The sequence below is a fragment of the Anomalospiza imberbis genome, chromosome 16, assembly GCF_031753505.1.
Source record: "Anomalospiza imberbis isolate Cuckoo-Finch-1a 21T00152 chromosome 16, ASM3175350v1, whole genome shotgun sequence".
NCBI classification, from domain to species: domain Eukaryota; kingdom Metazoa; phylum Chordata; class Aves; order Passeriformes; family Viduidae; genus Anomalospiza; species Anomalospiza imberbis.
Genome location: NC_089696.1, coordinates 8,749,824 through 8,771,799, shown reverse-complemented (window position 1 = coordinate 8,771,799; position 21,976 = coordinate 8,749,824). Strand labels below are relative to the sequence as shown.

The window sequence follows — 21,976 nt, the reverse complement described above, 5'->3', positions numbered from 1 at the left end:
CCATGGCAGGTGCTGGTGGTCACCTGGAGCAGGTGACAGCAGAGGGTCGGTCAGAGAGGCTGAGTGGGGTCCTGCAGGCCCAGTCCTGTTTTGGGTCACTCAGGGAACATGCTCTGGGGTTGGGTTTGGCTTTTTGCAGCAGACTGACTGCTTTAATGAGGAGGAGTGAAATGCCATTAATCAGGGTGAGAGCAACAAGATGCTGACCCTTCCTGACCCGATCTGTTGCTTGCTTAGAAGGCAAAATTAGATTCATCAAGTTGCCTGACTTAGTTAATAAATGTACTGCATCTGATGTGGCAGAAACTGCCTGTCCTGAAGTTCTCTGGAATCTTTTGATAATCTTTTTCTCCTAAAGAAAGGAGCAAACCCTCCCCTCTCCAGGCTGATGATAGGTGCTTGCTCCTTTTGCCAAGCCTCTTAATTTAAGCAGTGTCATGTCTCTCCTGCCCTCAGCCCTTCATCTTGTTTGGCTCACGCTGCACTGAAAGGAATTGTTCAAATGTCCTGCAAGGCCATAATCAGCCTGTGCATCAAATGAAGAAAAGTCTGGGTGGCAGGAGCTGCTGTGGGCAGCAGAGCAGTGTCTGGAAATGGAATGCCTGTGCCTGGCCCTGTGGCTGTCACAGGAGATGGATGGTGGTGCAGGCAGAGGCTGCCTCCCCTGCACGGCTGTCCCTGCCTGTGTTTGCAGGTGCTGTGTGGCACTGGTGCTGGAGCCTCTTCCTGTGAGCTGTGTAAATATGCTTTGTTGGATCTGGGGCTCATAGTGCAGAGAAATAATATGCAGTTTTTAAAAAGGGGAAGTGGCAAAAGCCAGCCATAAATACTCCTTTTCTGTATCCTCTGGGCTGTTGCGATGGATGCATCCAGCCCATTATTCCAGTGTCTCCTGATGAGGTAATTCCATGAGTGTCATCTCTGCATGCCCTTGAGATCTCTGCAAGGCACACTTGTGCCTTTGCACTTGCCCTGCACCCTGGATCCCTGCTGTCTGCTCCAGGACTTCCCTCTCCCTGTCTGAGAGCAGACTGTGATGGGCACACACCTGGTTTGGGGTGCACGTGCAGGGAGCCCCAGCCAGAGCACAGGGGCTGCCCCTGAGGGAGGTTTCCAAAGAATCTCTTGCTGTGGCACTGTCCCCGGGGGGCAGCAGCTGGGTCTGTGTGTGCCCAGGGACTCCAGCAGTTCCTGTTCCTCTGGAGCTGGGCAGGTGCAGCCACTGCAGGGAGCAGTCACACAGAGGAAGGCTAGAAGGAGAGTTTAATGTGCCCATCAGACCCTGGTGGAGATTAAATTGATAAATGGGAAACCATGGCATCTTCTCCCGTGCTTTTCTTTCCTCTCTACTAAATATGACAGGCCATGCTCGAGGAGCAAGGGCAGGATTTGGGCCGTGCCTGTGACCTTCTCAGTGTGCATCATTAGCCCAGCTGCTGCTGCTCCTCGTAGCACCTCTTTGTGCTAAACAGCCTTTTAATATTGATGTCAAGCAGTTCAGCAGCAGTTTTCAGTCCTGCTTAACCTGGCAGCTCAGCCCCACTGGCTGAGGCAGCACTGGGCACAGAAAGGGCTGGGCGCTGGGCACTGGGCACAGAAAGGGCTGGGCACTGGCTACTGGGCACAGAAAGGGCTGGGCACTGGCTACTGGGCACTGGGCACAGAGAGGGCTGGGCACAGAGAGGGCTGGGCACTGGGCACGGAAAGGGCTGGGCACTGGCTTCTGGGCACTGGCTACTGCCTGCCCATGGGCAGGTATGTGGAGGGGGCACAATTGTGAGACCTCACCAGCCGCTGAGGCTGAGTGGGAAGTGCTGAAGTGTTGATGGGTCAGTGCCAACAGGGTTGTGGTTCTGCCAGAGAGACCACACAGTCCCATGAGATCTGTGTCCTCAGGGGGACTCTGTCCCTCAGTTGCCCGTGTATGGCCTTGGGCATGTTTTTGCTGGTTTTTCTTTTCTCTGAGGTAAATGGCTTTAGTTGCATCGCGTAGGTGATGGTGTAGGTGGCTGAAGAAGAGCTAATCGTTTGTGGTGGAGCTCCCAGCTGTTGCAGCATGCTGACATTCTCCTGCTGGTACTCCTGGAGAGGCAGCAGCAGAGGCGCTGTGTGGCTGTACCGGGCGGTGCAGCACCACCAGAACTGCTGAGGAACTGCTGAGGAACCGCTCAGCACACCTGGCAGGGCATTTGCAGGAGAGGCAGATGTTTCATGGCCCCAGCTGCAAGGTTCACACTTTTGCCCATCCTGTAAATGATACTGATAACCTTGAAGTTAGCTTAAGGAAATTTTCTTAGTTGATTCTCCTCCCTGGTCATTCCAAGGATGCTGATATGTCCAAAGGATGGATGATTTTCTGAAATGCCAGCTTAAATTCTCCTGTTGCACGTGACTCATAGATGATGATTTGCAGTCGTGCTCTGCACAAGTGCTCAGTGTGCAATTCTCAGTGTGGAGGCAAAGGAGAGGGAAAGGTGAAAGGCATTTTGGCTGGATCTGGTGCCAGGGCTGATGCCACCTAGGCAGCCTCATGGCTTAATTACATAGTGCCATGGGAAACAGCTGACTGGCAAAAAGTGATTCCATGTGACTGAAGCTGGTAGGAGACAAGGGAAAGCTCAGGCTGGAGCTGTCCCCAGAGCAGATGCTGCTGGAGCTCCAAGGCCCGTTGCATCCCTGGAAGTCCCTGCCCTGCGGGGCAGCAGCTCTTGGCTGTGCAGTGCCTGGCATGGCTGTGCCCTCAGCCCTGCAGGGAGCAGGTAGCCAGGCTGGGGGGCTCAGCCTTCCCTCCTGTGCAGGAGCTCTGTGGGGCACATGGGCCCTGACCCCAAAGGAGCATTTCATGCGGCACCCAGGCCCCCATCAGTTGGATATGGATCATTCAGGAACGCTGCATCAATAAGTTCATAACATGAAAATGTTTTATCTACATCATGTACCTTGTCTTCAAGAATTCGGCCCTTTTAATGGACATAAGTAAAGGTGATTTTCTTCTGTATTTCAGCATTTCTATTCTAAAGAATGTCTTTTTAAGAAGCCTTTCTGTTTCCAAATGTGTCCTTCTGAAGAGCAGCTGCAGAAGAAATTGGTTTGACCTCTGCTTCTTTAATTGCTTTTTGCTCTGTGTTGGTCTAGAAATGGATGTTGCTATTGTGTGAATTACTGTGACGGTGGAAAAAGAGCTCATGAGATCAGGTGTGTCGTTTCCATCAGGAAAATATGCTTCTTAAATGGAAAGCACCATCTACCAGTTCATAACCAGAGTCTGGGTCACTCTGAAAATGACAAATGTTAATTACATTATTTTCTGCTATTGAGCAGCTCCATGGTGTCACTGTTTCTGTGGCCAAGGGCAGATTGAATCTGAAATTTACTATGAGCTCCTTTCAGGCTCTGTCAGGGGATGTTCAGACATCAGGGAACACAGCTCAGTCCCCTTGTACAGTCACCTGGACTCAGTGTGTGGCACAGTGCTCAACTGCTGCCTGTGGAGCTCCTCCACCTTCACCTGTTGTGGAACAAGCTGGAAGGAAAGAGCAGGGGCTCTTTACTCCCCCAAGGCTGAAAATGTGAGTTTGTGTGGAACTGGCCCCTCTGCAGGTGGGGATGCAGCCGTGGGGTGTGTGTGTGTATGTGGGGCAGTGTGTGCAGAAGCAGAGCTCTGGCTCAGGCTGCTGCTCAGCTCTGCAGGGCTTTCCTGCTCCAAGGGGCTCCCAGGTGTCCCTTGCTGCCATCAGCAGGACACCTGGCAGCCAGGGCAGCAGCCAGCCCCCCAGTGGGGTGCAGCTCACCTTGTGTCCTGTGGGGCTGTGCCTGAGCCCCCGCAGTGCTGTGGGTCCCTGGGTGGCACACAGGGCTCCGTGTGTGCAGCAGGGTGGGCTGGCACTGCTGCTGCAGGGCTTTGCAGCAGGCTCAAGGGTCAGACCTGAGTGAAATCCGTGCAGCAGTGCCTGGTGCTTGTTGGTGCTCAAGGAAATGGTTCCTCGGTTCCTCCCCTGTTTGAGAAGTGATTGCTGAGCCAAGGGAGGAGTGGGGGAGATGCTCCCCCTCCCTGTGTCAGGACAGGAGCACCAGTCTCTGCTTCCAGCTGCTCACGTGGACCTGTGGGCTCCTACCATTCTCTTTTCCAAGATTTCTTGGAAGTACTGATGGCAGCAGCAGGGAAATGGTGCTCCTGAATGTGAGCAAAGGAAAGGCTTTGTTTTCTCAATGCCAACTGCAGCCCTTTCTTGGGTAAGGTCCATTCCACAGCTTGGTGAGCTCAGCCATCAGCAGATTGCTCAGCAAATCCTGGCCATTTAGCAGTGAAATACAGCAGTTAGCCACCCAGAAAGGCATGTCCTTGAATTTAAAAGGCTTCTGAACTGATGAGTAAAGTTGAATTTTTGGCACACAAGACCTCTCATCTGAGAAAGCTGCTGTGGTGAAGCTGTGAGTGTGTAAACCTGAGGTCAGTCCAGTGCAGCCTCTCATGGTCTGTGTGTGAATGAGCATTTGGCCTTGGAAAATGTCTTCCCTGTTCCTCAGCAATAAGTCTCTCTGCTGTCTACAGTAGTTAATGATAGAAGCAACAATGCTTGTATAATTAGCCCATTAATACCCCAAAGGAGTCAGCATGCTAATTACCTGACACAATGAGATTAGCAAGTTGCATTACAGGAATTCAAAATACTTGGATCAACAGTAGAAGAACAGGTGCCCTTAGTTACCACACCTGCTTGTTTTACAGTCCTGGCATGGAGTATTTTGAAGAATCAGTATGCCTGGGGTACTTCTTCTCCACTGTTAATTTATCCTGTGATTAATTGATGGCCTGTAAGGCTTCTTGGTTTAAATTACTTGGTGCTGTCTCCCAGGATTAGGCTTTATCTTCCTTAATTTTGCATAAAAAAAAAAAAACCAAAACAAAACAAAGCAAAAAAACCCCCAAACCCAACAACAAGACCAACAACAAACAAACAAACAAAACCACAAAAAAAGGAAAAAACATCCTATTGAAAAATTTTGGTTTGGGGGTATTTTTACGTAATTTTATCACAATATTTGATTTCTGTAGGCTAATAAATCATAGCAAAACATGTAGTATAGTCCTGCTAGCTACACTTGTGATCCATTGCCTTGTAGGAGAACTCATTAATAACCCTGACAAGCTGTGTATTAGTTGGAGATGGATGGCTTAGAATTCCTGACTGTGTCCTCAGAAGGTGGCCTTTCCAAAAAACACCAGCCTGGCCTCTTGACAGAGGCACTTACTTGGCAACATGTCCTGATGGCATCAGCCCCAGATAACTGATGGTGACAGGCAGAAGAGATGCGGTCTTCCTGCTGGGGTGGTGAGCCCCACATCATTTCTAAATGTCGTTTGAAGATGGACTTACAGGGCTCTGAGTTGCTGGGTAGATTTTTTAGAGCAATTATTTGAACAAATTACTTGGGCATTTGAAGGTTTGCTGTCACCTAAAATATCCACATGTAATTTGGTGAGCAGAAGCATCTCTGCCCACAAACTGTGTGTGTCAGAGCTGTCGGAAGGGATCAAGTGAGATGTAACCTGGCCCTGCTTGATTTCAGGACTGCACTGGCAGGTGGTGCCTGAGTCAGCCAAAGCAAGATCCCAGACTGGTACAGAGGTGAGGAACCAGCCTTGCAGAGTGTGGAGGTGGCAGAGGGGCAGCTTAAAGTAATGCTGATCAGTTGGGGGGTGTATTATAATAGGAAATGCACAGCTTTGGCAAAGGTGTGTGGTTAGAAGTGAGGCTGAGTGTGTTGTGCTCGGTCTCCTGCCTGCCTGTGAGGGTGTGCACACATCAGGGTGATGCCATGGGGGTTCCCAGAGGTTGTTTTGCTGCCACTGCTGGTTTCCAGCAGCCCTGGAGAGCTGGTGCTGCCGGCAGGGGCTCCATGCCAGGCCGAACATGCTCTGGCTGCACCAGCCCAGCTGGATTTGGAGCTCCTGTAGACATTTGTCCTTAAAAATCCCTCTCTTTCCTGAGGAGATTTTTTAATCGTTAATATTCCAGGCAGTGCCTGTGGATATCCTGGCTTCAGCTTGCAAAGACTTAATTTCAACTTTTTAATGAGCTGAGGCAGGGCTTCAGTTTGCAATGCACAAAGTGCTTTTGCTCCTGTCTGGTGGGAGTGCTCAGCCTTTCCCAGGATCAGGCCCATCATTAGGGTTTGCTGCTGTCTGCGATCTTTCCTTCCAGGAGACTGGGCTAATCCAGAGGACGGGGTGCTGGGATGGTGTCTCTCCCTCAGTTGCTTTCCTGGACATTTAACAAGTAGCTGCAGTGATAATTATGGCAGATCGTTACTGTGTAAACATCCTGCTGACAGCCTGAGTGTGTAATTCCCGTCTCGGAGCAGGGCAGGCTGTGGATTAGCTCTGGAGTGCTTTGTGCAATGCGTTTGGAGGAGGGCGCTTTGCTTCTGCCTTCCCCCAGCCTCAGGCTGCTGAGCTCTCTTTGTGATTTCATGATGCCCAGGCAGAGCTTTTGGCACTTCTTTACACGATGTAATTCTCATTCAAGGCTGGACAGGACTTTGAGCGGTCTGCTCCAGTGAAAGGTGTCCCTGCCCACGGAGGGGGGGTGGAATGGGATGATCTTTGAGGTCCCTTCCAACCCAAATCATTTTATGAATCTACCTATTCATGGTAAATACTGTGGTAACTGTGGATTTGTGTCTTTATTTGAATTGTATTTCAGTCTGTAGTACAGCTTATTTTATTCCTTCCAAGCTCCTGTTTCTCTAACATTTTTCAGATGCTGAGTTTCATACCAGAAATGCTGGCACCTGGCACCTGCTGTAGGGGGACATCTGTAGGACATTTGGTTTCCTGGGGCAGGGCTCTGGCTGGACCAGCGGTGCTTTTGCCTTGACCAGTCTCTGTTTCTGCTCTCCCCAGTGTATGGGCACAACGTGAAGAGCAGCAACGACTTCATTGGGAGAATCGTGATCGGGCAGTACTCGACGGGCGCCCCCGAGTCCAACCACTGGCGCCGCATGCTGAGCGCACACCGCACGGCCGTGGAGCAGTGGCACAGCCTGCGCTCCCGCGAGGACTGCGACCGCGTCTCGCCCGCGTCCCTCGAGGTGACATGAGGCGGGCGACTGACGGCAGCCAGACCGAGCGGGCAGACGAGATAACAAACCAACCAACGACTCACACACCCCACCTCACACCCCACACGCACCCCACAGCAGCTCCGTTGGATTAATGCCAGCACCCAGCCAGCCGTGCTGGCCTCTGATCCGTGTCCCACTGGCTCCAGCTGTTCCCCTGGGGCCGGAGCTCTGGCTGCTTGCCCCCGGCCGCGGGGCCGGGCAGCACGGGCTGTGCGTGGACGTGCCGTGGGAAGCACGGAGTGGGTGGAGGAGCTGGGAGCTGCCTCTGCTGTCCTTCCAGTCCAAATCCATGGCTCATCCTCTCGGAGATATAAGTACCCGTGTGCTCTCATTGGTGAACGTGGTAATTAGGCTAGAATATTTTTTTAAACGGTAGAACCTGTGGTGAAATCGATTCTGACTGCAGTTTTGTCCTTGTAGTAGTTTTAACAGAATTAAGCTGCTGTTAGTGTGTGTGTTTGTGTGCCGGGGCACACGTGTGGCCCCACGTGGGACAGATCCCGTGTCCCGTCAGTGGTGACCTGCCAGTCTCAATAGCAGTCTGTGTGCGTAGTAGATTCAGTGCTGATATAGCAAAATAAACATTTCCAATAGCATTGTACTGGGAAAACCAGCTCGCATCCTTTCAAACATGTGCTGTGCAAAAAAATCCTGCTCCAGGGACTTTGGCGGTTAAGAAGACCCAGAAAACACAATTTTAATTCTCTCACAGACTGCAGTGGCTCTTTCTGTGTTGTGTGTGTTTACCCAGGTAGTTCTTCAGGTCACCAAGTGAACTTAGCTACAGTCAAGCTGTCCTGTAGGTTGCTTCTGTACATTTTATTTTTCCACAGCGTATTGTCTGGTATGATGCAGATTGTATATTTATTGAAAATAAAATTCTATTTAATTGTGCCACATGGATTGGGGTGATACTTGTTGAATTCACCTTTGTGTTGAGCTCCCTCAGTTATGCTTATGGCAGAAAAAAAAGACAAAATGTTGGCAGTTACCCCATTGTCACTCACTGCAGATGAACTGGGAGCACTTTGAGAGAAACTGGGCACCTGCTGATGGAGGTCGGTATGGAGAGCGAGCTGGATGCCTTGGCCTGGCCATGGTGGTTCCCAGCCAGACCCCACATAACACCCTGGGGTTTGGATGTGTCAGACTCCAGAGATGACATGTGGCAGGATGGGCAGCACTCATCTCCCTCCTCTATTCATTAAATGAAGCCCAAAATGAAACCCCAGTATCTCCTGTGCTTTTAATATTTTGATTTTTAAAAAAGAAAAAACAACACACATGACTATTTCACCTGTTTGTTATTTAGCTGCAACAGTTAGGGACAGGCGAGTCTTAAAAAGCAAAGCAAAACAAAACCCAACCACACCAAAAAATCCCAAACCAAAAAAGTGCTTGCTTTGGCAGATGTCAGTGTGTGGGCCAATAACCCCTGCTGCTGTCCAGGTGTTCCTGCTCCAGGGCAGGTCTGTGTGGTACCTCTGATATCAGCATCCCTTCAGCACTTTGCCCTGGCACCTGGCTGCCTGCTGCTCCCCAGCACAGCTGCTCTGTGTCAGCAGCACACAGCAGCGGGGCAGTGGTGCCTGCAGGGCTGTCCAGGGCCAGCCTGTTTCTGAGCACACTGCGGATGCTGCGTATCAGTTCTAACCTGCCTCTCTGCAAGGTGAATTTCTTCTCTGTCCTGCAGTGAGGTTGATGACAAATCTCTGTTCTCTGGCTTCCTCCTGGTTTGTCTCATAAAAAATCACAGTGGCGAGGGACCCCACAGGCAGTCCTGGGCAAACGTGTGCTGCAGGAGGCTGAGCTCTTCCTGTAACTCATGAAGGCTCAGGCAAGGGGCCGTGGTTTCAGCAGTTACTGTGGCTGACATTAATGTTCTTCCATGTGGGGCCTGTGGACAGCAGAATGAGCTCAGGACATCCATGAGAGCAGACACAGGCTTTGCTCAGCCCTGGGGATGAAATGTGAACAGAAAGTAATCTTGCCTGAGTCTGTCCTTGAAGTCACGAGGTGTCTGTTCCACAGGGTGGAACAGTCATGTACACAGGATGTCAAAAATTGGTGAGGGTGCCCAGAGGGAAGGTCAGTAAGAGCAGAACAGAAGCAGAGTGGGGAGCTCCTGGCCTGCAGAGCAGACAGAACAGCATGGGAGGGAGAGGAGCAGGAGGGATGAATTGTGGCTGTGCTCCTGGGGCTGCAGCCAGCAGGTGAAGCACATCTCATGTTGGTGAAGCTGGAAGGTAGCCCAAAGGGCAGCTGCAGCTCCAGCTGGCACTGCATGCACGCCGTGCCTGTGCTGTCCCAGTGCTGGGAGCAAAGCTGGTGCCCAGCTGCTGTGCCAGGCTCAGGGCTGTGCCTCAGGGGCAGCTCAGTGCTCCCAGCTGCGCTGGGGGACGCTGCTGCCATGAGTCTGGCTGTTAGAAATCAGCATAAAAATTATTCAGGATCTCTGCTCCCTATTTAAACATGAATATTTGTGCTTTGGGAGTAGATTAATATGCTCAAAGATTTTTGTTCCATAGTTTGCTAAAAGTTGTTTATAACACTGGCTTTATCTGGGGAAAGAAGGGAATAGGCATGCCTTGACTTCTAATAATCCCAATGCCTTCATTTTTAGTGTTCTGCTGTAGCAGTAGGCTTTTCCTTGAGCCAGATAATTTCAGAACAATGCATGGAAGGGGGGAGGTGTTCTTAAAAGGCTTTATTTAATATGAAGAAAACTTAATATAGAAAAGTTGATTGAATGAGTTACTGTCTCTGGAGTAAGTCTGGATGCTTTACTGTACTGAAAGCTTGGTGTCACCCCAAATTGTTTATACTTGAATCTCTAAAAATGGGTCCAAAATGCTGAAAATTTTAATCTGTAGCTAAGAATAAAAAGGGAACAGCATTGAGAATATTCCAAAGCAGTTCTTTCAGTGGTGATTTAAGGCATTAGTTGGAAATTGAACAGGACCACTAAATTGTATCATATTTGCGCCTGTACTATTTCCCTTATGAGTGCAACAGTTAGAAAAGGATTTTATACAGTGTTTTTAAAAATCTGAAGTTTATGTCTAACAAATGTTGACCACAGGAAGGAGACATGCTGGACTGTATTGGTACAGACTGCTGCATCATATCAGGTTTTCTGCTGTTAAATGATGGCATGGACCCAGCACGGGCCTGGCAGATGGGCACAGAGCAAATTCCTGAAATAGCCTTGGAGCCCTGGGCACAGCTGGGGGATCCTTCTTCCAAGCTGTTTAAGTGTGTCAGCTCTGAGAAAAAGATCCCAAACCAAACAGAGGAGAAAACCCAACAAACCCCACCCCCCGAAACCAAACCAAACCAAACCAAACCAAACCAAACCAAACCAAACCAAACCAGAGGCAGCACACAATGGGGTACTGCCGTGTTAAACCCCACTGCCCTGCAGCCCTGCGAGCCTTTCCCCTGCCTCCCTCCCCGGGTGCCCGCCGCCGCCGCCGCTCCCCGATGTCATCACGGCCCTCGCCCTTCGCCGCCGCCCCTGCCCGGACCCTGCCGGCAGCGGGGTCCGGTCTGTCACCCCCGAGGTGACGGGCTGCCCCGAGCCTCCTCACCCGCACCCGGGGGGCGCCGCGGGATGGGGACACCGAACACCGCCCGGGGCTGCACCTGGGGGGCCGAGGAGGAGAGATGTCCTGACTCGCCTGCGGCCCCGGCGGGTGACAACAGTGCTGGGGGGCAGCGTGCGCCCGAGCCGGGCCGGGGGCGGGCTGGGGCAGAGCCGGGTGCGGGTCCCTCTGGGATGCGCTGAGCGGGGCCGGGGGCGGGCTGGCGCAGAGCCGGGTGCGGGTCCCTCTGGGATGCGCTGAGCGGGGCCGGGGGCGGGCTGGGGCAGAGCCGGGTGCGGGTCCCTCTGGGATGCGCTGAGCGGGGCCGGGGGCGGGCTGGGGCAGAGCCGGGTGCGGGTCCCTCTGGGATGCGCTGAGCGGGGCCGGGGGCGGGCTGCGGAGGAGCCGCCGCTCGGGGGAGGGGGCAGCGCGGCCCCTATATCCGCCCCGCCCGGCGGCCGCCCCTCAGCCCGCGGGGCCCGCAGCCGGAGGGACCCCCACGCCGGCCGGACCTCGGCGGGAGCCGCAGCCGGCGGGACCCCCGAGCCCTGCGCGACCCCCGCGCCCGACGGGCCCCGCGGCGGAGCGGGAGCGGCGCCGGGGCTCCGGCCATGGGCAGCGGGCGGGCGCTGTGCGCGCTGCTGGCCGCCGCCCTGCTGGCCGCCCAGGCCTTCCCCCAGACCAACATCAAGATCAGCCAAGGTGAGTGCTCGGCGCTGGCCGCGGTGACTTGATCGGCGGTGGTGGCGGCAGGGAAGGAGCGTGTGTGCCTCCCGCAGGGCCGGCAGCGGGCTTCCCCCTGCTCCAGAGCTCCCTGACTTTCTCTGAAATCAACTTCCTTTTTCACCATGGGGACGTGCCAAGGGCAGACCCGGTCCTTCTTCGGGATGCCAAAGGTCTCTGGGCTGGCTTTGTTTCTGTGAGTCAGGTGAGCTCTTTGGCCTTTGCCAACGCGCGCTGCCGCGGCTCGGGGCTGTGGCCCTGGCGCTGGCGCTGCCGTGGAGCGGTGGCAGGAGTCACTGCGTGGGGCACACACATGAAGGGTGCAGGGCTGTGGCCGTGCAGCCCAGCAGGACAGGCTGAGGGCCATCAGGGCTCCTCCTTTATTCACAATTACTGCGTGTGGAACAAACACGGGATTCTGCCTTATTCCCCTCCTTTGCTCCGAGCTGCTGCTGATTGCTGAATGCCGCTTGGGTTTCTTCCAAACTTTTCCACGGTGGCAGTGCAAGTGAGAGTTGCTGCACCAAGTTTGTTTGAACCCTGTTAGGGTTTACTGGGACTGTGAGTGGAAGGGGATTCCTTAAGTGCTGTTCGGTGAGATCGTGAGAAAAGGGATCGATAGAAGCCTGGCTTTCCTGCCAGACGCCTAATCCGTGGGAGCTTTGCCAAAACTAATTAAGGAGAAAAAAACTCTGTGAGATAACTTCTATCTGTCAGTGCCAGCTGCAAGAGCATTGCTGCTGGTATTGGCTGTAGCCTCACAACTCCAAACATACAGAGGATTTGAAGCTGTAAAACCAGCTTGGTTTCATTAAAGAATTTTAAAAAGGAAAGCCCTCGTTGTGACAGGATGTCCCTCCCAATGTGCTTCAACTGATGTGTAATATTTTACTTGAAAACTTGTGCCATGTGCCTTAAAAACACTTCAGGGTGTGTAAAATATTGCCCAGTTATGAGATTCATGTCCATCAGTGGACGTACCTTCTCCTGCAGCTCCATACAGCCCCCAGATACACGGAGACCAAGGTCCCTCCCCTGATCACATCCTTCAAAGGTGGATGCTCAGTGTGAGACTCTTTCATCTGTTAATGAAAAACAAATACTGTAAGTAACATGAAGGTGGCATTGTTTGGCCATGGTGACTAGAATGTCAGGGCTTAAGGAGTTGCTTCTAAAGCCATGCGTGAGTTGAGACATCCCAACATCACACAACAGCACTGTCTTAGTCCCTGCCACGTGCTCCTTCCCTCCAGCCCCCTGTTTAAATGCTTATTCTGTGGGTTTACTCAATAAGGAGGATGTGGTGGGATGGACCTCTGGCTCAGCTGCACCCCCAGCTTAGCCACAGGCAGTTTCTGCTGAAGTCATCCTGGGGATGGGTTCTGGGGGTCCCCTGTCCCAGCCCTGTTCTCTCACCCATCCCTTCTAGCTCCCCACAGCTCCAGCAGTGCTGAGCCTGGGTAAAGCCCTGCTGCTGGCCCTCCCCGTGGCCTGAGATGGTGAGAGGTGACTTGTGAGCACCAGGATGCTGGTCCTGAGCCCCAGCTCTGCCAGCTGGGCCCACTGCCCATCGCTCACTGTCACCACCACAGCCCTCGGGTCCTGGTGGAGGGGTTCTGCCCTGGGAAGGCCCCAGACTTCCACATGACAGGATCTCCTCTGTTGAGGACAGCTCTTCTCTGTTGACATGAATTTCAGACGAGCCTTTTGGGTGTTGATGGACACTCTCCAAACCCAGCTGCTTGCCAAGAGCTGAAGAGGTTCACTTGCCTTTTCAGGTCAGATGGCAGCATTAGCTTATGGATATGCCAAGGGGGGTGTCTCCTAGCACCTCTAAGATTTGAGGAAAGCTGTCAGCTGTTGATGAAATGGAGTTCTTTGATTCTCTGCAACAAGAAGAGTGTCTGCTGTCCAAAACCCTTTGATGAAGCTGCAGCCCCTCAGGAGCCTTCCTTGCCTGGGCATCTCTTGCCAACCTTGTCCTAGCCTCAGATTTCACATCTCAAACCTGCAGATCCCTGGAAGTGAGGCAGCATTGCTCCTTGGGATGAAGTTTTCAGGAGCAAACCTGCTCTTCACCAGCTGAGTCCAGGGGAGCCATACAGCTGGTGGTAGGTTTTTTGTTTTTGTTTTTTTTTTTCCCAGTAGCATACTGAAATGAAGAGAAACCCTTGTGAAACTGGCTAGGATTTTCTCAGTTAATTATTTCTAGTTGGAAATAGGCCAGCTGAGGAAGTGAAACTTTTTTGGCAGAGCAATGCCAGCTTCTGTAAGATTTTGAAAAGTGATTTTCTTGGTAGTTTACAGTAGGGCTCAGCTAGTAAATAAATAAAAAAGACTCCAATTTGGCACTGACACAAATGCAGAGAGCACAAAACTTTTTTTCTGACCCCAAATATTTGTTTTCCAGCTTTTCTGAGTTAGTAACAGCTGCTTGATCTGAATTTTATCTTCAGCCAAGTCTGGACAGCTATTTTGCTGGTGCTGCTTTAAAACATGGTCCTGCCCTTAAAACTGCTGCACTGTAAATTAAAAAAAAAAAAAGGGAGAAAGTATTCTTGCCATCATTTTTCACCAGGAATTTGGGTGCAAATGGATGGAGTGACTTGGGGTTGGCAGAGACCCCCGTGCTGCACACACTGGCTGTGCTGATCCTGCCCTGTGTGGAGGAGCTGATGTTCTGCTGGTCATTTAGACCCAATCCTCACTTTCCTTAAAAGTGAGGATTGGGTCTAAAAAGCCCCCAAATGCTTTCCCTGTCACCTTCTAGATCAAAATACCACACACAGCTGCTGGCTTGGGTTGTGAGGCTTTCCTGTAGAGCCATGAGTAGGCCCCTGTACTCACAACCCTACATCAGATTTCTTATGGTTTTTCTGCTACAAATATTTCAAATAAACAGCTCCCCTAATTGATCCTGCCTGAAAAACTGTGACCAGTAGTTCTCCTCCAAAGAGACAGACAAAGCCTCTGATCCTGACCTAACAGAAAAGATGCTAATTAAAAGCTGACCTCCCATATTTTCCTTTTTGGTATATTTAACCTTAAATTCCTTCAGGCACCTCTGGTTCACTGAAGCTCATCAAATTAATGCTACCTAATGGGAACCAGTACGGAATAACAAAGCAGGGCTGTCTCAATTTCTGACTTGGTCTCAGCTGCTCTGAACAAACATGAGGGTGATTTTCCCTGGAATTGGGGTGCCTGGCTTTGAGCCAGGACAGTGGGACATCCACTGCAATTAGCACTTGGGAGTGAAGGCTCCGTTTGCTGGGGGTGCTGCTGGGTGAAGCCCTGTGAATTTTGCCACCACGCTGCCAGAGGTGAGGATTTTGTCAAGGCACTATAATAAAACCCCAGTTGCTGGAGCAGCTGGTGGTGCCTTGTCTGGCACAGACCTCTGGGCTGTCCTCGGCAGGAAGGAACAGCAACCTCGAGTCTCTGCAAGCCAGGACCAGATCCCAGCCCTGTCCTTGCTGGGGGTACATGCCTCACCTGTGACCTGGGGATGAAGCTGAAGCCTCATAGTGAAGGTTTGACCCTTGTTCTGCTTCAGCTTTGGTGGAGACAGGGAACCCTGGCCAGCATCATGAGGGGAGGAGGGCTTGGCTGCCAGGAATCACATCAGCTTTTGGAGTTCCTGGTCCTGCTCTGTTACTACAGTGAAGTAATTTGCATCTCCTAGGGCTGTTCTAAGGTTTTTCCCAGTGCAGTTATGGCTGGGTGTGAATCGGAGAACTGAACTCAGCATTGCTGCTGAGCTGTCTTTATCTTACCCACTCTCCCCAAAAGCTATTTTGCTCTTCCAGCCCAGCAGGCCTTATCTTTTATCCTCCATAGTCCAAAATTAGTGCTGCTGAGGATGGGAGAGTCCCTTGAGCCCCTCAGGGGTCTGTTGCTGTTGGGTGCAGAGCTGCCCCCAGTCTCAGCTCCTCTGGAGGCGTGGCTGGGGGTCCCAAGGCAGGTTGATGGGGTGACAGCCCCACGGGGCTTGGCAGTTGACTTGGCCTTGCTCAGGAGAAAAAAAAGACTCTTTGCATTTGTAGTTTGTCACCTGGGAGGGGGGTGTGACAGCAGGGACCCCGTGGGCTGGCTGGTGGCTGTTTGTAGAACACTCAGAGAGCCCCACGTGGAAAGAGCTGCTGAAAGATGAAATTATCACCCCGAGCTGCCAGCACTGGCACAGGGAAGGATTTGGCTCCATGAATGCTCACACAGCTGCTTTGGATTCACCTTGCCTCTCTTCTTCTCCACGCTGTTGCTTCCTTTGCCACATCCCTTGCTGCTGCTGGCAGTTTTGCTCTTTCCACTCCCAGGGAAAGCCATTCCCCCTGCCCCTCAGTGCTGGAGCACTGCCCTGACCTCTCCAGGCTTGAGGCTGTTACCTGCTTGGATAGTCTGATGGCATCTGACGTCTGCCCTCACCCCCTGCACGCCCACCCTGCCCACTGCCCCACTGGCCTCAAGAGCAGCACTGACCCCAGCCCACAATCCCTGGGCAGGTGGGAACTGGCTCGGGGGGGGCTGGCAATTCCCCCACGTTCACAAACCAGCAGCTCAGAGAGTTAAGTCTGTGTGCCCCAAGACTTGAGGCTCCCGAGTGCTGCATCCTCCCCACACGAGGGGGAGCGGAGCACAGAGGAGGTTGGAGCAACGTGTTAATGCCACTGCCGTGTTCAGACAGCAACTACAAAGGCTCCAAAAGGACATCCTGCCCCCACAGGGGCCTCTTCTGGGGCAACTTCCCCACTGTGCTGAAGAGCAGCGGGGGAGCAGCAGCAGCAGCGTGGCCTGGCTGTTATCTGCTGGTGGGATATCTGTGGACAGGCTGGCACCGCTGCCGGCGGCCCGCGCCTCGCCGGCTGCTCCCGTGCCTGCGTGCACGGCTGCATCCCGGCCAGGGACGGGGCATGGATGGGGCTTTCCTTGGGGGCAGGAGCTGCAGGCTGTCCTTGCGGGAGGGCAGAACACGGCCATAACCCCGCAGCCCTGGCTGCCAGCTCCCCTCCCAGCACAGTGGCTCCGCTTGTGCTGATAGAGACAAGAGGAGCCCTTATCTCGGTTTTCCCAGCAGCAAATGTCAGTGCCTTTATTTTAAGCATACTCTACCTAAAATGATGTCAAGCTAGCTTGGAATGTCCCTCTTGATTTAGGCAGATGCTGAAACTGAGAACCCCACAACTTGTTTAAAATGTATTTTGACTTCTGCAAACTTTTGCGTGGCTCCTGCAGCAGCTGGGTTTTCCCTGTATGTGTTTGGTGCTTATTTGCCTGGGTGGGGTGGGAGAGCAGGGCTGGGCACTGTTGCCACCATCACCTGCTCAGCTTCCTGGCCAAGCTGTCTCACCGCCAGCTGCTGGATGTCCTCTGCTCTGCCCCCAGCCATGCCTGAGCCTGTCCACGCCTACTCCTGCCCACTCTTCTGGACGGAGTACGAAGGCCACTGCTACCGCTACTTCCCCATCAACAAAACCTGGGCAGAAGCCGACCTCTACTGCGCCGAGTTCTCCATCGGCATCAGGTCAGCCAAGCTGGCCTCCATCCACAGGTGAGCTGTGCAGAAACATGTTGGTTGTCCCACGCTGACGCAGCCTGGGAGGAAGGAAACTGGGGGCAAAGTCCCAGTCCCACATCGCAGCCTCTGTGTCAGCTGCAGGCTCGTGTTCCAGCCCACACATCCTGCTGCAGCAGCGGCCCAGTCAAGGCAGATGCACAGGTCTCAGAAAGGCAGTATAGAAATTAAATGCCTTTCCTGGACTGGCAGGAAAACTGGCATAGTATTTCCTAAATTTCTCCAAACTGTGTTTTTTTACTCATGAAAAAGGGATAGAAGTACGACAGGATTCTTACACGGGCTTTTTTCCCCACTCCCTCTCCCCAGCTCTCACCAGCACTGTGCTCCTCTTGCACAGACCTGGGAAAGTTACCACCAGCAGTAAGAAGCAGGGGACCCATTTGCCCACGGGTCCTGCGGTAGGGTGAGTGCTTAGGGACACACCTGACCATTTGCTGACATATCCTCTTGATTGCCCTGTATTGCTCTGTTTTGCCAGCTGGGAAGAAAACGTCTTTGTGTACGACCTGGTGAACAGCCGCGTGCCCGGCATCCCCACCGACATCTGGACTGGACTGAACGACCTACGGCAGGTGGGAGTTCCCTGGAATCCTGTGGGAAATGGCTTTGAAAAATTCACCTCTCTGTGTTTTCCTCCTGGAAAGCCACTTGGTTTTCTTCTTTGCCCCTTATACCCCTTTAATCAGGAGATGGCATAGAGTCAGTGGTGCAGCACGTAGAGAAACTTATTTCACCCATTCCAGTCTGCTTTTAAAAGAGAAGTGTTACTAGAATTGATAGATTAATCTATAATTACTCATATCCCATTTTATTACTGGATTAATAGAAAGAGTATTGTACTGCTAATCCAAGAACTGCACATAAACTGAAAAGGTCTTCAGTGTCAAAAAACACCAAATTCCATTGCTTTAGTGCTACTCTGTGACTATTGAAAGCCGACATGTTGAAAATATATAGTCTTATATGTTAGAAAGAAAAATGGAGACCATCAGGAAAACAGTCTCATGCCAGCAAATTTTTTGTAGATACTGGAAAAGGAATGGAAAATGAAGAGGAAAAGGAGTGTAGAACTGGGTGGGAGTGTTAAAAAATATATAGATTTAATTTCTGGGCTTCCCCTAGTGAGAACCGCAAAACCTTGGGCTGTTCTTGGCAAGTTTCCAGTTGTAAAACCCAAATGTGCTGTTTGGACTGTGCTGAGTGGTGTCTGTCTGTGTCCCTGAGCTGTGTGGCACTGGGGATAGGAATGGGATCTGCTGAGTGGTGACAGTCCCTGCCCATGTCCCTGGGCTGTGTGGCACTGGGGGTGGGGACCACACGGGAGCCCTCTGCAGTGGCAGCTCTGTGGTGACAGCCTTTCTCCGCTGGCCTGTGTCAGGAGGGTCACTTTGAGTGGACAGATGGCTCCTCCTACGACTACCACTACTGGGATGGCAGCCAGCCTGACGATGGGATCCACTCCATCCCGGAGGAGGAGGACTGCGTGCAGATCTGGTACAGACACAGCAGTGGTGAGTGCCCAGGGCATCTTCAGTGTTATTTGTGTGTCAATAAATTCAATCCACCGTGCCTCCTGCTTTTCTGAAGAGGTTGCTGGCAGGCAGAGGATTTGCATTTTAATTTTTTAGTGGTTTTTTTTCTTTACAGTGAAAACGTGTTTTCCTTTTCACTCTGTACATACATGCACACATACTCATTTTCCCTCTGCTCCCATCTCCCTCTCCCATAGTAGCACCAGGGCAGGAGCATCAGCTGCCTTGTCAAATTACCAAATTTAGTCAAAGGTCGAATTTTCCTATTTCCCCTCCCCCACGGGAAACCTGTGGAAACACTCATTGTTTTCCAGCTTTTCTCTCCCATACTTGTGCCAGGACATCTTGCTGAAGTGGGAAAAGACCCTGCCTGTGCAAAAATCCCACTTCACACCCTCCCTGCTGGTGAGACCAGCCAGGTGTGTCCGGGCCCCCCAGATGTGCCTACATGTCTTGTCCGTGGGCAGCCCGTGGATAATTCTGGGGGAACAGGGCTGTGTTTGCAGCTGCCCCTCCACTACCAAGTCCAAGCTGGGGCCCGGCCTCCCGTCTCACATCCCCCAGATGAGGATGCTGGGAGGAAGCATGACAGTGAATGGCACAAATGAGAGCATCCAGGGAAAGCCTCCCACAGGGGCAGGAGGTCCTAGTCCCAAGGGCAGTGCATGCTTCCCTCCTTTTGCCTTTTTTCAGCTAATGCCTTGTGTTTTTTGGAGGACAGCACTGCGCTCCTGGAACGACAACGCCTGTGGCAGAGCCTTCCCCTTTGTCTGCAAGATCCCCTCACTGGCCCTGGACTGAGGCTGCTGGTGCTGCCCACACCCCCCTTCATTCTGGGTCACCTCTCCAGCTGTGCCAGGGAAGAGCGGTCAGGATGTGGCATGGGTTGGGAGAGCCATGGAGCTGCTTGGATCCCCAGCCAGTCCCTGCCTGCAGAATCCCAGCTGGGAGGATGGTGGGGATGAGCCTGGCACTCAGCAGTGACAGGAGCTGCATTCAACATCAGAGGAGCCCCCAGGCCCGAGGCTGGCTTTGGATTTCAGATCAACCATCACAGCGTGTTAGAGGAAACCCATGATTTTACCAATACACCAAACTGTTAGCACCCAAAAATAGCCGTGTGTAGGAAATGCTTTTGCCTGTTGATCTGCAAAGAGTGGAGGAAAAGTGTTCTTTTCTGTTAAGTTATGCAAAATGCCTCTTGTCCATGTTATTTTTCTCTCTGCTAAAATAAACAGCAAACAGCAGGTGGAGGCTCCGCTCTTTCTTGCACTGGAGTAGCAGCCATTCCCTGGGGGCTTGGGGTTTCATGTGAAAGAAGTTGTTTTTTCCCTAACCTGCTCTGTGTTACAGAGGTGTGTTGAGGGGGAGCAGCTGCCTAGGAAAGTTTATTTTACAGACCCTGACTGATTTTTGGGGTGTGTGGGGCAGCCTGTGTGCTCACCCTGCCCTTTGCCTGGCCCCCAGCAAACACAGAGGCACCATGGAGGGTGTGAGGGGCCAGGCAGTGCCCCAGGGCTCAGCAGCATCCCTGGGCAGGCAGGTTTGGCCCTGGCTGCTTGGAGAGGACTGAATCAGCTGGAGGGCAGGTGAGGGGCTGACACACACTAGCTGGGGGTCAGCCCATCCTCACAGCCCTGTCCTGGCTGGGGAAAGCTTGCAGTGTTTGCTGCAGCCCCGTGTCCTAGTGAGAGGATGTTTTCTCCCTAAGTCCTTGCTGCTGTCCTCTGCTGCACTGGCACCACAGAAGTACTTCTGTCGCCCAGGTAAATATTTCTAGGGGCATGTGTGGTTGTGGCAGCTGCCTGTGCCTGGTTTGACCTGCTCCGTGTGGAGATGGGACACTCCTCCTGGACGAGGGTGGATTTGCAGGGTTTGGTGTAAGTGGGGCTGTGCTGGTGCCAGGGCCCAGGGGAAAGGCAGCACTATTGAGGGAAAACCAGGCTTCTCCTTAGGGGACACAGCTCCTAGGGCACTGCTGGACCCAGCCAGGCACAATAAATCCAGTGTTCCCCCAGGCTGTGAACCCTGATCCCTCACAGCCCTGTAGCATCCAGGTGGCTTTGCAGGTAGCCCTGTGCAGAGGGGCCCCCAGAGAGGCCCCTTGCCCCCTCCTGGGAGCCACGAGTCCCTTTTGTCCCTGCTCTGGCAAAGCCACGGGGTCTGACCCATCTCAGCTGCTGCTGGCAAAGATGAGTAAAGCATTGCCGTAAAATTGTCTGGTCCCCCTCGATGCCACCATCTTAGAAACACAATATTCCAAAACGAAGCCTTTCCAGAGTGATCACACTGGATGCAATGGAGGTCAGTAGCTGAGGCTGGCTGGGGGCTTGGAACTGCTTCCTCAGATGGCAGTGGAGCTTTCAGCTAAGATGTTTCCTCTGGAGAGAAACTGGAAAATTTGGTAGGGGTAATAATGATGTGGTAAAGTGCAATGTGTGTGCTGGAGCCAAGTTTCTAAAATAAGAAAGTGCTGTCATCCCTGATTTTGTATTTTTATCTATAAAAACATTTTTATATATAATATATAAATGGATAATACATGTAAATGAAATTATATTATTTTAACGGGATTTTTAAAATTATTATACACACTATTCATATATTTACATGGAAAGTTAGCCATTTGTGTAGTTTTCAGTTCTGGATTTCAGCATTGGATGTGTTTTCTAGAGGCTTTGGTTTCACCTGAAAATAATAAATTATGTATGGATGATAACAGCATGCGAAGAAACCAGCTGTTTAAAAAGAAAGCTCTGGGATGCAGCAAGGTGGATAAGGTTGATGTGGTCTGTGGCAGAAAAGGGTTTGGAGAGCCAAGTGTGGTGCAGGACGTGTCAGATGAGCTGCCGGTTCTGAGCACCAGGGCTGGGCTGTGCTCCTGTCTCTGCGCTGGAGTGGGCACAGCACAGCCCAGCGTCCCCGGGGCTGGCCGTGCCCGAGCCCGTGCCAAGGGCAGGGTGGGGCTGGATGGACAGCCAGCAGCGGGGAGCCGCTGCTGCACCGTGCCAGCCTCGGCTCCAGGCTGCCCCTCCCCACTCTGGCTTCGCTGTTCTGCTGCGTCTCCTGTCCGGAGGAGCTGGGAGTTCATCGCGGCTGGGGATTGGTATGCCTCGAGCCAAACAACTGTCTTTTTTCCCTGCAAGTGGTATGAGATGCTTCAAAAGAAAGGTTAAAACCTTCCCTTGGGAAAGTGTTTGAAGATCTGGGCCCTACTGTGGTTAAAAATATTGCTAATGGAGAGCCCAATGAAAGCTGTCACCTCCAATTTACATCTTCATTTCCAGGTAAAAAGAGCTGAACATGCATGACCTGAAAGTCAGGACCAAAGTTAATAGGGGCTTTGTTTGCCAACCCCCCTGTCTTTCTCCTTTGCCTCCAGGGTCCTTACTTAAAAATCAACCCTCTGTCCTTGCCAGTGTCTTCTGTTTCAC

At 52.3% G+C, this 21,976-nt stretch overlaps 2 protein-coding genes across 3 annotated transcripts in view; both read left to right on the top strand.

The window, feature by feature from the left end:
* The window catches only part of SYT17 (synaptotagmin 17), a 33,523-nt gene extending 26,419 nt beyond the window's left edge, over positions 1-7,104 (top strand). The window contains exon 8 of the mRNA XM_068206865.1: positions 6,908-7,104. Within this exon, the coding sequence (XP_068062966.1) occupies positions 6,908-7,104 (197 nt within the window). The remainder of the gene's footprint in view (positions 1-6,907) is intronic.
* A 4,200-nt stretch (positions 7,105-11,304) lies between these two features.
* CLEC19A (C-type lectin domain containing 19A) lies at positions 11,305-19,789 on the top strand. Of its 2 annotated transcripts, none has more exons than XM_068206867.1 (5): positions 11,305-11,414; positions 16,818-16,983; positions 17,489-17,582; positions 18,389-18,521; positions 19,264-19,468. In XM_068206867.1, exons 1-5 carry the CDS (start codon positions 11,324-11,326, stop codon positions 19,341-19,343), a joined length of 564 nt encoding a protein of 187 aa, XP_068062968.1. In that variant the 5' UTR covers positions 11,305-11,323; the 3' UTR covers positions 19,344-19,468. The 2 variants fall into 2 exon arrangements, with proteins under 2 accessions (XP_068062968.1, XP_068062967.1); XM_068206866.1 differs by lacking the exon at positions 11,305-11,414 and adding an exon at positions 11,455-11,640 and having other exon boundaries at positions 19,259-19,789.
* The last annotated feature ends 2,187 nt before the right edge of the window (positions 19,790-21,976 follow it).

Bases quoted from the DNA above. Each gene is read 5' to 3' on its own strand.
- CLEC19A (XM_068206866.1), top strand. From the start codon at position 16,820: ATGCCTGAGCCTGTCCACGCCTACTCCTGCCCACTCTTCTGGACGGAG. The intron at 17,583-18,388 runs GTGGGAGTTCCC...GGCCTGTGTCAG, and splicing joins GACTGAACGACCTACGGCAG to GAGGGTCACTTTGAGTGGAC. The intron at 18,522-19,258 runs GTGAGTGCCCAG...TGTTTTTTGGAG, and splicing joins CTGGTACAGACACAGCAGTG to GACAGCACTGCGCTCCTGGA.